We start from the raw sequence: 12,665 nt of genomic DNA on the forward strand, positions 1-12,665 counted from the left end.
GACACAGGCAACCAATTAACTGAAGTGAAAATGAATACATTGGTGAAACTCATTCTGAAACTTGCTAAACTCTAGTTCTGTTAACTGCTCTGTGAGGGCCTGGAAGGCAGTGATTTGTGATTTGATATTAAAACATGGGTACCGATTCTTGGGAGCAATGGGAATTTTCTGAAAGACTGAGGAGATGCAGAATCTCAGCAGGTCACCTTTCCTGAGGTGCCATTGAAAAACTTAACGGAAGCAATTACTGTCCTTGGCAGAAGACCTAACTGACGTACAACTACTCTGCTCATCCGTAGGGTTTCACCTGCAATGGAACCTTCTGACGGAGTTGCCATAAAAGTGTAACCCGTACTACACTGGAATCTCTACAAAGCAAAGAAGTTACCTCTGTTCAATTGTGCTCAACAGGATTACACTACTATGAGTTCTTCCTGCAAAACAACAGTTAAAAATACTTAGAGCTTCCTAGTGATTGCTTTCCATATAGTTTGGACGTATAGGTATATTGTTATTAAAGCAAGAATGGCTCAGGACTGCAGGCTGTGAATCTGCGAAAAGGAATGTGGAGCTGTTAGTTAACAATAAATACACTTTTGTTTTTATCCACCAAAAAATCCCCATCACAAATGGCACATACAAGTGTGTTCCACTGTAAGGAAACCCTGCATTTCCCTAAGTGGGATATGATTTAAAATAACCCTCAAAAGCTCTACTGTTATAGAAATAGACCTGTTTCTGTAGGTAGCTAAGAAAAGAGTATTCAAAGTGTGACTAGTCTGCAATATACTTAGAAAATTATTCTGATAATGTGTATTTATATTTTTGGCTGGGGAAAGTATTATTTTACATCCTGTGGAGAGGCTTTTGCTTTTATCCATTCAGTCATGTTTCATTATGTAGAACTGAGAATTGAAGCAGGAAATGTAGGTCGTCTGAACCACGTAAGAATTGTGCCTTGGGCATTGAGAACTAGGAATGTTGTCTTCCCCGTGCAGTCACTGGTTGATTATCACTGTTTTATTTAAACTGTAGCATAGGTGAACTTGCAGTTACTTCTGACATTAACATTGTACCTGTGTCCACTGCATTTACTATTATTGGGTGCTAGGATAATAAAACTTTAAACTTCTTGAATATTCAGAATTGTGCTGTACTAAGAATGTACTTACATCTGATGTTCACAAGCATAAGAAGGATTAAGAGTAGCCCATAGTATGGTCTGCAGAATTATAAGAGAAACGTTGAAGTAAAATGAAAAAACGCTATTTATATTTATGTGGAGGTAAAGTGCCTAGCTGAAGAAGCTCCTCCACCCCCCCGGTACCTGTGTCTTTGCTTGGCGTTTCAGCTGAGATGAGTCATTATCAACTTCACCTTCCAAAAATCAGGCTGAAGCTGAATAACATTGTTCAAGTCTGAATCAAGACTGGAATGCTGAATTTTGCCTGATACCATTTAGTAAATTTTTCTTGTTACTGTGCTAGTTTATCCGTATTTATTACTTGAGTTTATGGGTGCACTTACTGTTCCTCCTGATTATTATTGTAAGATGCGCTCTCTAAAGATATAACCCTCCACTTACTTCATGCTTTCAGTACAGAATCATGTTTAAATACTTGTATTTCTTAAAATGGAATTATTTTTCACCAGAAACTAATAAGTTCCTTCTTTTCTTACTGTTAATTATTACTGTTAATTCATCGATGCTACATTTTCATGGTTTTTTTCAGTAATTCTTTTACTGTTATGTTTTATTGATATTTAATATCTAGAAGTATCATATAGCAATTTATGACTTAGTTCTTGGCCTTTCTTGCTAAAACCAGGGAAAAGATTGAGGTAACAATGAAGTACATCCTTTAAATCTGTAAAGCAAATACAAGAGAAATTGGAAGTTATGATTGGAACGCTGTTCAGCTGATTGGTTTTCCAGGTACTTTAGGAATTTAATAGATTTCCCAAAATGTCTGACACAAATGGAGTAATGATTTGTTAATAATGTTAAATATTTTGATTTCTCACATGCCACTCCCCTGAACTGTTGAACAGTTGATTCAAAACCAATCAAGTTTATTTCTTTTGTTGTCCTTTTTCTTGAACTACAAGTGCCCCTATATACCTATCAAGTGAGACATTTGGGATGTTCCAAAAATGAAAAGGTGACTTGTGATTTAGAATCCATTACTCTTTGCTCTCCTTTGTTTTGTGAAATGTAAGATATATTCAAATGGTTTGCATTAAGTGTGTAGAATTCACAGTGTAGGAAGTGACTGTTTGCATTCATGGAGTGATTGTGGGACTGTATTGTGGTGGCTTCATGAACTTGCCTCTCAACTGACATATGGTGAGTTAATAAATAGGTTGTTGTTTGAAGCTTCTGAGTCAGTAAAGTCAAATTTTGTCAGAGTAGAATATTTTTTCCTTCTTTTTTTTCTCAGAGTGTTTACAAGGTTAATTTATTTTTTGTTTTTATCCTGACCTTTATCCAAACAGTAAATGTGGGTAGTCAACTAGAAGGGAGTCTAGGCGCTCACTGGGTCTAACCCTTTCATTAGGGAATCAAGAAGCACACTCATCTGCTGTAGCCCTGGTGTTTCTGGGCTTTGTGGCTCTCTGAGTGCACAGACAGGCTTTGTGTTGCCATAGTTGCCACTTTTGCAATAGATAGGCTGGAAGATATTTCCATTTTTACTCTTCCCTAGATATGTTTCTATGCCCACCAACACAGGTTGATGGTTTGGTTTGTGGGCTTGGTGTATTTTGTTTTTTTGGGTTTTTTTTTTTTTTTTTGGTTTGTTTTTTTTTCTTAATGCCCGTAAGAGAAGGTGATTTTCTTCAGGTTCTGGGTCTAAGCTTTTATTTTGCCTGAAAGGTACAATTTTAAACTGCTGTGAGTTACGAGAAAAAGATTGAGAACAATGTTTTGAGATTTCCATTTTTCTTAAATTCTGAAGTGTACTTCAGAGAGTAGCGCTGAACTCGTTTTTAAGGCTAATTAAGTGCTAAATGTAATTTGAACAGCTTAAATAATGCATTTTATATTTAGACCCCCACATTTTCAAAGGTAGACAACAGCAGTATTCTGGTACCTTACCGTAGGACCTGATTTGTTATAGGCTTTGAGTGATGGTGACTCTGGGATAAAATATGAACTCTGCAGTCATTGAGAGTTTTACATGACCAGGACTTCAGAGACAGGCCCTCTCCCGAAGTGCATAAATATAAGTTTAGATGTTCATACTGAAAGGTCTAGTATCTTCAGAATATGCTTGGGAACATGGTATGGTCAGGAGAGATTATTGTTACTACACAAAAGGTATGTGATCATTTCTAAACATTCCACATTTCAGAACTCTCGGTTCTCTGGATGTCATGTATACCCACATCAGGCACCGTTACTGCTCTTTCTTGTTTTACTGATGGAGAAGCAAACGTGTCTATCACTTTAAATGGTCTTTATTCCAAACTGAATTTGAGATGGGGGTGGCCCAATCTAATGATGTTAAAATTCACGTAGCCAGGCCACTGAGGGATATTTTTTATTTTAACTTAGTTAATCATCTACTGAATTAAATTGTATATAATCTGGTTGCATCAGGAACTTTGTTTTAGTAAGGACTTTGGGAATAATTCCTCAATAGTATCTGAATACCCCGGATAGCCTTTGAGAATAGGAACAATTCATTTTGCCTTCCGCCATTGGAAATGTTGTGGAATTATTGTAGACTGGATTTGCACATCTATGTTATTTTAGATTTTCTTTACAAATTGATCAGGGAAATAACACTAGCAACTGATTCTGAATTCAAATTTTCCACACAGTTAAGGATTTTGGATGAAAGATATTGATTAAATAGTCTTTAGTTTTAGTCTTTTAGCATCACAGGAACTACATAGATAAATAGCATGAAATTCCTTTATTAAGAACAATTATTCCTCAAGTTTCTTCTAGTCACTGAAGAGTTGTTTCAAGTTACTGTAAGAATATTGCTAATCTATTTTTCTTGAATCAACAACTATTTGTAAAATCACAGTAGCACCAGTGTTTTTGTTTTGCAAGGTAGGTTTGATACATAAATAAAAATTTAACTCCCATTTCCTGTTTTTTCATAAATTATATATTAAAAATGCTCACTAGAATGACTTTAAACAAATTAGATTTTATTACATATGATAAATCAATAGATTATTAAGATTGGAAGGAAAGACATCTGATGTTACAAAACAAAACAATGACTTCCCATAAATTACTTCAGCAAATAATTGGTGTAATTGGTATTTTTTCTATTGCTTTTTATAAATGAAAGAACTCAATGGGCATATTGTCAAACAGACTGAGACTTGGTGTTGTGAATTCTGTTTACTTTTTGTCTAATTTGACATGTCATTTTAAGCAAGATGTTTAACTCCTTTGTTTCTGTTTACTGGTACTTAAAGAGGAGAATAAAAGTTATGTATTTAGTTGAACTCACCAAATGGTGTTTGTCTGTACACACCTGAGGTATTTGTTTACTTTGTAGAAAGTATCAGCTAAAGAACGCATGTGACTTTCATTCATACAATACTCCAGGAATGCAGTTCAGTATTAAAGTAGGAACATCTCTGCTTTGTTGGCAGTTTAAAGATAAAAATTATGTGGATATTTAAAATGAGCAGAGGACCTGGGTTTGAAAACTAATTCAACATTGATAGCACTTGTTGCTCAGTTTGTTCTTGGGGAGCTCCAAGTTATTCTTAAGGAGAGCAGAGAGGGGAAAGAAGCTGCAGATTAAGCTTCTATAACTACTCATAAAGCAAACTAATCATGGGATTTCCTAATTATTGAAATTAGGGTTCTTTGTCTGCTACTGATATTCTCCCTGAATGTTGCATAAAGCTGATTTAAATAATTGAGTACTCTTTAAGCTTAGAGGCATAATGGAGAATGAAAACAAAGTTAAATACCTTCATGTTTTGATTAGAGCATTTTGAACAGTATCAGCCCTGAACATAAGCAGTTTATATCTATGATATATTAAAGAAGTAATTTTAAAATGTTGTTCTAGTTTTGTGATACATTTTCTGTATATCCTGATGCTGTGAGACTCTGGTAACTGTGAATAATACAATTATGAGTTATAACTGATACATTATGGTGAGAAGTGTTTTCTTCTTACTACAGGAAATAAACTATTCCCACTGATAGACCCCCAGCCTCGGTTCATTTAAGGTTGTCCCTGTGCCTCTTGGGAACCCGAGCGTGGTCCAAGTCAGGTCTTGAATAACACGATTTCTGTTTATATGCTATATTCATCAGAACTGTAAAGAGTTTCTCTTGATATCGGATTACAGTGCGTAGGGTTTAGATAAGATGATGAAATACTGTGTAACTTCTTCTTTTCTGATCTATTTCTTTCAAAGCCTAGTACGCTATGCAATGTAGTATATACTACAGAGAAGATCAGTGTGCTTTATAACTAGATGTTAAGTCTGATGTTTGATTCTGCTCAGTGCTGTAGCCTAATCCTGTTCCTACTACTCTGTTTCTTCCAGGACGCGAGAGACTGCTCCCACAATGGCAGAGATATGCGTGAAAGATTTCGTTGAACACTGCATGACTCTTAAATGCTAACAGCAGAAGGCACTAGCTGGTAGCTCAGTGTGGAGCAAAAATTTTATATTAAACTTAAAAGCTAATTATGTCCAAGAAAAGTCGTGCCAAGGGAGAGAGGTCCGACATGGAGATTGAAGCCCTCCAAGCTGCTAATGAGGAGCTACGAACTAAACTAACCAACATCCAGATAGAATTTCAGCAAGAAAAAAGCAAGGTATTTGTCTATATTTTGTGATCGTTTTTTTCATAACAGTAGCACTGTTAGAAACCAGCAGAGCTCGAATCTCAAGCTAATTCACTACTAAAATACATCATCCTTAAAAGAAAAATGTGGGACAAAGACGTGAAATCAGAAGAACCACTGATAAACTGAAATTGGTGCCAACTACTTTAAATAATATGCAAAAGGAAGGAAGGAAGTAAATATCCCCAAACATCCAGTCACTGAAATTTGCTGTCACAGCAATACAAATGGCCCTAGCGTAGTATGACTTAAAGGCAACAAGGGAGTTTTGTATTTGATCTTAGCAGTAAAAGCTCTATGTTGGGGAAAAAAAAAGTGTCTTCAAAGTCAAACATCAGCATCATATTCAAAGCGTGTCACTCAAAATGCCTATGGAGAATGTAAATTAACTGGAAAACATCTGTGTAGGAGTCCTGATTTGATTTTGCTGAGGTTGTGTGCCGTTGCTCTGAACTGTTCAATGATGCATCCAATCGCTAATGAAACAGATCCGTCAATGTTTGTTTATCTAGCACACGTTCAACAGGTATTTGAGTAATCAGGAGAACGCCTAGGAGAAATTCTTCATGGATGAACTACATTTATAGTTGTAAAGACTAGCATTTACTTTTATATATCTCTCTATCAGTTTAAAATATGGGCAAGCCAATAAGGTTATTTCTATTCTATTAGTTTATTAATCTCAGTTAGCGCATTTGACTTTGAACAAGACAGTCCTGGAGATGAATCCACGTGGAGATGGAGTTATCTGTGTGTGTTTAGTAATGCTGCAGTTGCAAGAATCTCAAGGGCTTACCAGTGGAACAAGTATGCACTGAAAAACTTGTTCACTTTATGTAACATACCTTTGTTCTAACCTTGTTTCTTTATATCAGTGTAAAATTTGGAACACCTGAATAATATTTCTGTATGTTCTTTAACAGCCCTGTGTGATACTCAGCTTTGAATAGTCTTATTTTTCATATTTTAATTAAAAAAGCAAACAAAAAAGCCCTACAAATATAATCTTCAAAATTTTTTTCTTACAGAGGAAAAAAACAATGAAGCTTTAATTCTTGTTTGACTGATACAATAGGTTCAGCCAACTAAACTTGTGTTGCCTTGGAATTTTTTCTTCTTTGCAGACTAAAGCAAAAAGCCATACCTCTTATGGGTCAAAAGTATTGATAAGTGAACAGAAAAGTCAGATTTTTTTTTTTTTTTTTTGCTATTATCTTCCTCATCCAACTTCTCTTACTCTTGTTTGTTGTAATGAGAATAAACTATAAAACAAGAGTGGCACAAACAGCTTGTGCTTCTTAAAACCGTGCACCATGAAATTATTTAGTGGCTGATACCCTCTAAAATTGAATTTACCAGCTGATAAATTGAATTATTTCACTGTCATTTTTAGTGTCTCAGTGCTTCTGTTTGGAAAGAGGCTTGTGAGCTGATGGTACATTACACTTACATTAGTAAATTTTTCTTTTTTATTTCTTTTTTTTGTCTTATTTCCTATTTTGTTCTATATCACTTTTTCTATATAAATACAGTTGTTAATTTTATTTTCATCTTTTAATTGCATTAAAAAGAGTGTGTACATAATTATAAAGTTATCTTACACCTTTGAAAGAAGAATGAATTAATTTTGAGTCTTTAAATAACTCGGATTCTAAAAAAAAAAAAAAAAATTCTACAAAAAGATTACGTGAACCCTAAGAAGAGTTTAGACCTGATATGCTTCCAAGTTTGATGCTTTACCTATAACAGTGTCAAGATTAACTCTGATTCAACAAAGAATAAAGTGTAGCTACAAGACCATGAGAGCCGTAGGAACATTTAATGTAACTAGTCTGCTTATTTACATACAACCAGACTGGTAATAGTTGCTTCAGTTTGGTTACCTGTTCATCTTTCTACATTTTGAGCATTTCATTTTTTCTGAAGTATTGAAGTTGTTATAGGAGACACATCTGTGTGTTGTGCGCGTATGTGTGCAGAGAAATGAGTGAGCTTGCATATGTAATGTGTCGGTGAATATGAAAGAAGAAATTACAGCCAGAGCGCTCTAAAATCCTACCAAATACACAGTGCAGTTGGTAGTAAATGCTGCGGTGTGTTGCAGTGCATTTCTGGGAGGATGGGGAGAAAGAGGTCTTCAGCCTCTGTCCCACATCTTTGCTGCAGTGTTCACTCTAAATCGTTTAACTAGAATCGAACAGTGTGGTTTATTTCCCACCGTCGGGGCAACAGCCTGCGCTCGCTCTGCGCAGCAGTTCCACGGGATGCCTTGACTGAGATGATGAGTAGAGTAAAGCTGTAGAGGTTTTTCCTCTTTAGACTGTAACTTAAAAATGAGTAACAAAACCAACAGAAATTACTGTTTGGGATCAGAAAAGTAAAAACACTGTGCCTAGAGAATGCTAAATAAATTAGATGGCTTTATTGGCTCAGAGGTAAGAGAGAAAATATTGAAGCTGCTAAACAGACAGCTCTGTGGCCCGTGGGAGACAAACTGTATTAGGAAAGGTAGTAAACTCTTGTGGGGCCAATTCGTTTAATTTAATTCTCCTAAACTATTTTGTCCCTCATGCATATGCCTATATCAATGATTTATCTAAGGAAAAACCTTCTAATTGATGAGAGACATCACAAATGGAAATTAGTCTTAAGATAATTCTGCCTGCAAAATACTGGTTTCTCTGCAATAAAATTTTACCCAAGAGACATCCAATACTTTGTGCGTGTTTTTCCCAGTTCATTTTGTTTCATTTGTTGTTGAGCCATTTAATGAAATTTCTCCTGTAAAATTGTTCCCCTCCATGCTTATGCGATAGCTGATCCAAAACAGTTCTTTGGCTATGCATCGTTGTGGATCTCGCTGGTGGTGTTTTGGACCTCTGACGTATGAGCAGATGGATTCATTTATGTTGCCTAAGGGGTGCAGTGAAGGTTGTGGCACTGCCTTAGTTCCCTTGCACTGTCTTGTTTTGGGAACACTTGTTTGCTGGGTTTGGGCAGCCTGTTGATATGTAGCAAGTTCTCCTGGGGTTGTAGGCTTGCTGCCATCTGTGGAGAGCCTGGAGAAGGAAATGCGTGAACTGAACACGGGGCTCACGTACTGCCCTCTCTCTGCTAGTGGAAATGCTTGGTTGGAAGACATCCAAAATTTGGGTATCAAGTAACAAAAACAGTTGTCCGAAGCACAAAAATCATACTTATTTTAACATGAATGGAGGCAAGACTTGCTCTAAGGGAACCTTAAAGACCAGTGCACAAAGAGCTGCAGTGAACGAGCATGGTCTTGGCAGTCAAAATCAAGAAAATGTGAATCAGCTCAGTGGTTTTATAAATGCCTGTGCTGACATCCATGGATACTTAGGAACAAGTATCACAAAGTACCTATTCCTACTGAGATGGTTAGCGAACATTAGAAGATAGTCTTCCAATATGTTGGGTAATATGTTGTTCTTGATAGCAAGGTGTTATAGTGTTTGCTGTCACTATTGCTCCCTCTTCACTGAGTTCTGCTATTGCTTTTAAATATACATATTCGGCTTGTGACTCTGCATTTGTAGAGTTGAGATCGCAACACATCTAGGAGTTAGGATAAATGAGAATTTTCAACTCAGTTGCCACTGTATCACCTCAAATTTCATAGAATGTTTTTATGAGTCCTCATGCTTTTCCCAGGTATCTTTGGGATTTTGGAGCTTTGATGTCAGATGTTGAATCTGTGTGTAACAGTGATTCATGGTAAATTGAAAAAAAATAGTTTATGTTCAGTATGTGAAATTAAAAAAAAATGAGATAGCATGGTGTACTGTCAAAACAGCTTTATTTACTGGGGATTAAAAAAGTCATATGGAAGAGTTATGGCCAGTATGTAGAGAAGAACTCTAAATACAGCTGTTGATTTACAATCCAGACATACTGAATATATATATATATAAACAAAAATAGAATGTTATTCCCATCTGCTATGTATGGAATAAGAAAGGAGCCAGTTAACTTACTGAACTAGGAGGAGTGTGCTGAATAGCAAGGAGGCACTAGGGTATTGTAATTGGGAATGAAATATGGCAACCCTCTTGGAGCAGGCAAATGGATGAACTATAGGCAAAATCATATATAGGTACACCTGCCACTACTGACTGGGATTAAAAGGAAGCACATCCCTTTGGGTTGTTTTTTTCCTGGCAGCAGTTGAAGGGCATTTGAATTCAACTGTTCTCTACGCTTGATACATATATGTAATTTTTCAATACTTAACAAAATCAACAAAATGAGAGAATTTTGGACATCTGTCAAACATTGGACAGTAAGTAACAAAGTTATTAAGAATAAATGTGGCAGTGTTACTTCAATCAGAATTCAAAATTATTAAATGAGTGAATACACGAGACGTGATAATGCAATTTCTAACCCAGGTAAAACAGATACTGGAGAGAAGTGGGACATCAATAAACAGCTATTAAGCAATGATTATCATTAATTTGAAAAAATCAACAAGAAACTATGATAATTAAATCTTTTAGATCATATCATGTTGGAAGAGGTTGACAGAAAACAGTGGAAGAGATTCTAAAAAAGCCTGATATCGCAATGTGATCTACAGGAAAATTCTACTCAGAACAGTAGTAGGGCCTTTAAAAGTAATGTGTATTTTATCAAATTATATATCCAAACTATTTAAATCTGGAATAAAAGGGCAGTCACTGGAGTCTTCAGAAGTTTCTAGGGGATCCAAATATAGCACAGGGAAAAGAGAAGTTTCATACATTCAGATATGAACAGAAGCACGTTTTCTGTGATACTTTGATATTGTCACATGAGAGTTTAGGTTAAAAGGTTATCAGAAGTGGAAATGCTTCAGGCAGGGAAGATTGCAGTAGATGTGGTGCCTTAATTTTTTTATTTATTTATTTATTCTTTTTAAAGAGGTGTGTGTTAAAATTTATTTGTTACTGGAAATAGGCATGCAAGAAGAGGATATTTATGAAAATGGACAGCAAAAAGCATCCTGTATTTACTCTTTATTCTGTGGAGAAGGAACAATGAGTAAGATCACAGGTAAACGAAGCAAGCAGTAGAGGCAGAGGGACCGGGAAAATGGTGACCGAGTGCACTGTTTCGAGTGATCGAGTTAAATTTCTTCATAGTAACCTTTATAGGGATATTTTTTGGATTTGTGCTAAGAACAGTGTTGATAACACAGGGATGTTTTAATTACTGCTGAGCAGTTCTTACACAGAGTCAAGGCCTCTTCTGCTCCTCACGCCACCTGGCCAGCAAGTAGGGTAGAGGTGCGAAAAAGCTGGGAGGGGACAGAATTGGGACAAGCTGACCCCAGCTGACCAAAGGGATATGCCATACCATGTGATGTCATGCTCAGCAGTAAAACCGGAGGGAGGCTGGCCGGGGGGCCACTTCTCAGGGACTGGCTGGGCACTGGTTGGTTGCTGCTGAGCAATTTTTTCATTTCCATCAGTTGTCTTCCTTGGGTTTTATTTTCTTCTCAACTTTTTTCCTCTCTTCCTTACAGTTTTTAAAAATTCTTGTTTCTTTTCAATTATTAAACTGTTTTTATCTCATACCGTGAGTTTCTTTCTCACTTTCGCCCTTCCAATTCTTCCCCACCCCGCTGTGGGGGGCAGAGTAAGTGAGCGGCTGCGTGGTGCTTAGTTGCTGGCTGGGGTTAAGCCACATAACTGAGCGGTGAGTACAAGTTCCATCAAAGCAACATCTGATATGGTAGAGTCACATCTGACTGCTGCTTCTGACACTTCTAAGCTCCTATTAGAGGAGAAGGAGATTCGGAGAAGTGGTTGCCTGAAAGTAGAAACAAGGCATTCTTGGACAACTTAAGGCTGATGGTATCCTGGACTGCATTAGGAAGAGTGTCGGTGGAGGGAGGTGATCCTTCTCATCTGCTCAGCACTGGTGACACCATATCTGGAGTGCTGTGTCCAGTGCTGGGATCCCCAGTCCAAGAGAGATATGGACGTACTGGATGAAATCCAGTAAAGGACTATGAAAATGGTGAATGGCTTGGAGCACCTGGTGTTCAAGGGAAGGCTGAGAGAGCTGGGACTGTTTAGGCTGGAGAAGGACAGATGCTCAGAGTGGAGCCCAGTGAAAGGGTAGGAGGCAGTGGGCATTAACTGAAATACAAGAAATACCATTTAAATGTAAAGGTTTGTGTTTTTTTTTTTTTTTTTTTTTTTTACTGTGAGGTGGTTGAACACTGTAACAGGTTGCTCAAGCAGATTGTGAAGGCCATGTCGTTGAGATATTAAAAATCTAATTGGACATTGTGTAGAGCATCTAGCTCTGGTTGACCCTGCTTTGGGCAGGGCTGGACTAGATGACCTTTGGAGATTCTTTCCAGCCTCAGCTATTATATGACTCTGTATTCTCTAACTCTAAACACAAGTTATCTAAGTACAGTTCAATTAATTTTTGAAAAGCTAGTACAGAAGCAGTAATATTTTTAAATTGAAGACCAGTAAACATGTACCTCTTTTTTCCTTCCCTTGAAGCTTGCAAATATTTAAAAGGTAAATTTAGTTAGTGTAATTTTTAATAGTAGACTTTCCAAAGTCATTATGGAAAGATATGATTTTCTTCCCAGCATGTGGTTTTTGTTGTGCTGCATAATCAGTGGTGTAACTGAGCTTTTGAATTTGGAATTGCATTGCACGAAGCATTGTGGAAGTGTTAAATGTTGTTCAGTTAATTCCTTCTTGGAGTCTGTGAGGAACGGGACAGGGGGATTGGAGAGGTCGGCAGAGAACTTTGTCAGGAAAAGACACTTCTTGCTTAACGCAAACAAACCCCCCCAAA

At 36.8% G+C, this 12,665-nt stretch overlaps 1 protein-coding gene across 1 annotated transcript in view; it reads left to right on the top strand.

The window, feature by feature from the left end:
* Positions 1–1,858: 1,858 nt before the first annotated feature.
* The window catches only part of JAKMIP1 (janus kinase and microtubule interacting protein 1), a gene marked incomplete at its 3' end in the record, with an annotated part of 93,779 nt that continues 82,972 nt past the window's right edge, over positions 1,859–12,665 (top strand). The window contains exons 1-2 of the mRNA XM_082482215.1: positions 1,859–1,936; positions 5,536–5,810. Coding sequence (XP_082338341.1) covers positions 5,682–5,810 — 129 coding nt within the window. The 5' untranslated portion in view covers positions 1,859–1,936; positions 5,536–5,681. The remainder of the gene's footprint in view (positions 1,937–5,535; positions 5,811–12,665) is intronic.

The sequence above is a fragment of the Vanellus vanellus genome (assembly GCF_965231255.1).
Source record: "Vanellus vanellus genome assembly, chromosome: 4".
Lineage (NCBI taxonomy): Eukaryota > Metazoa > Chordata > Aves > Charadriiformes > Charadriidae > Vanellus > Vanellus vanellus.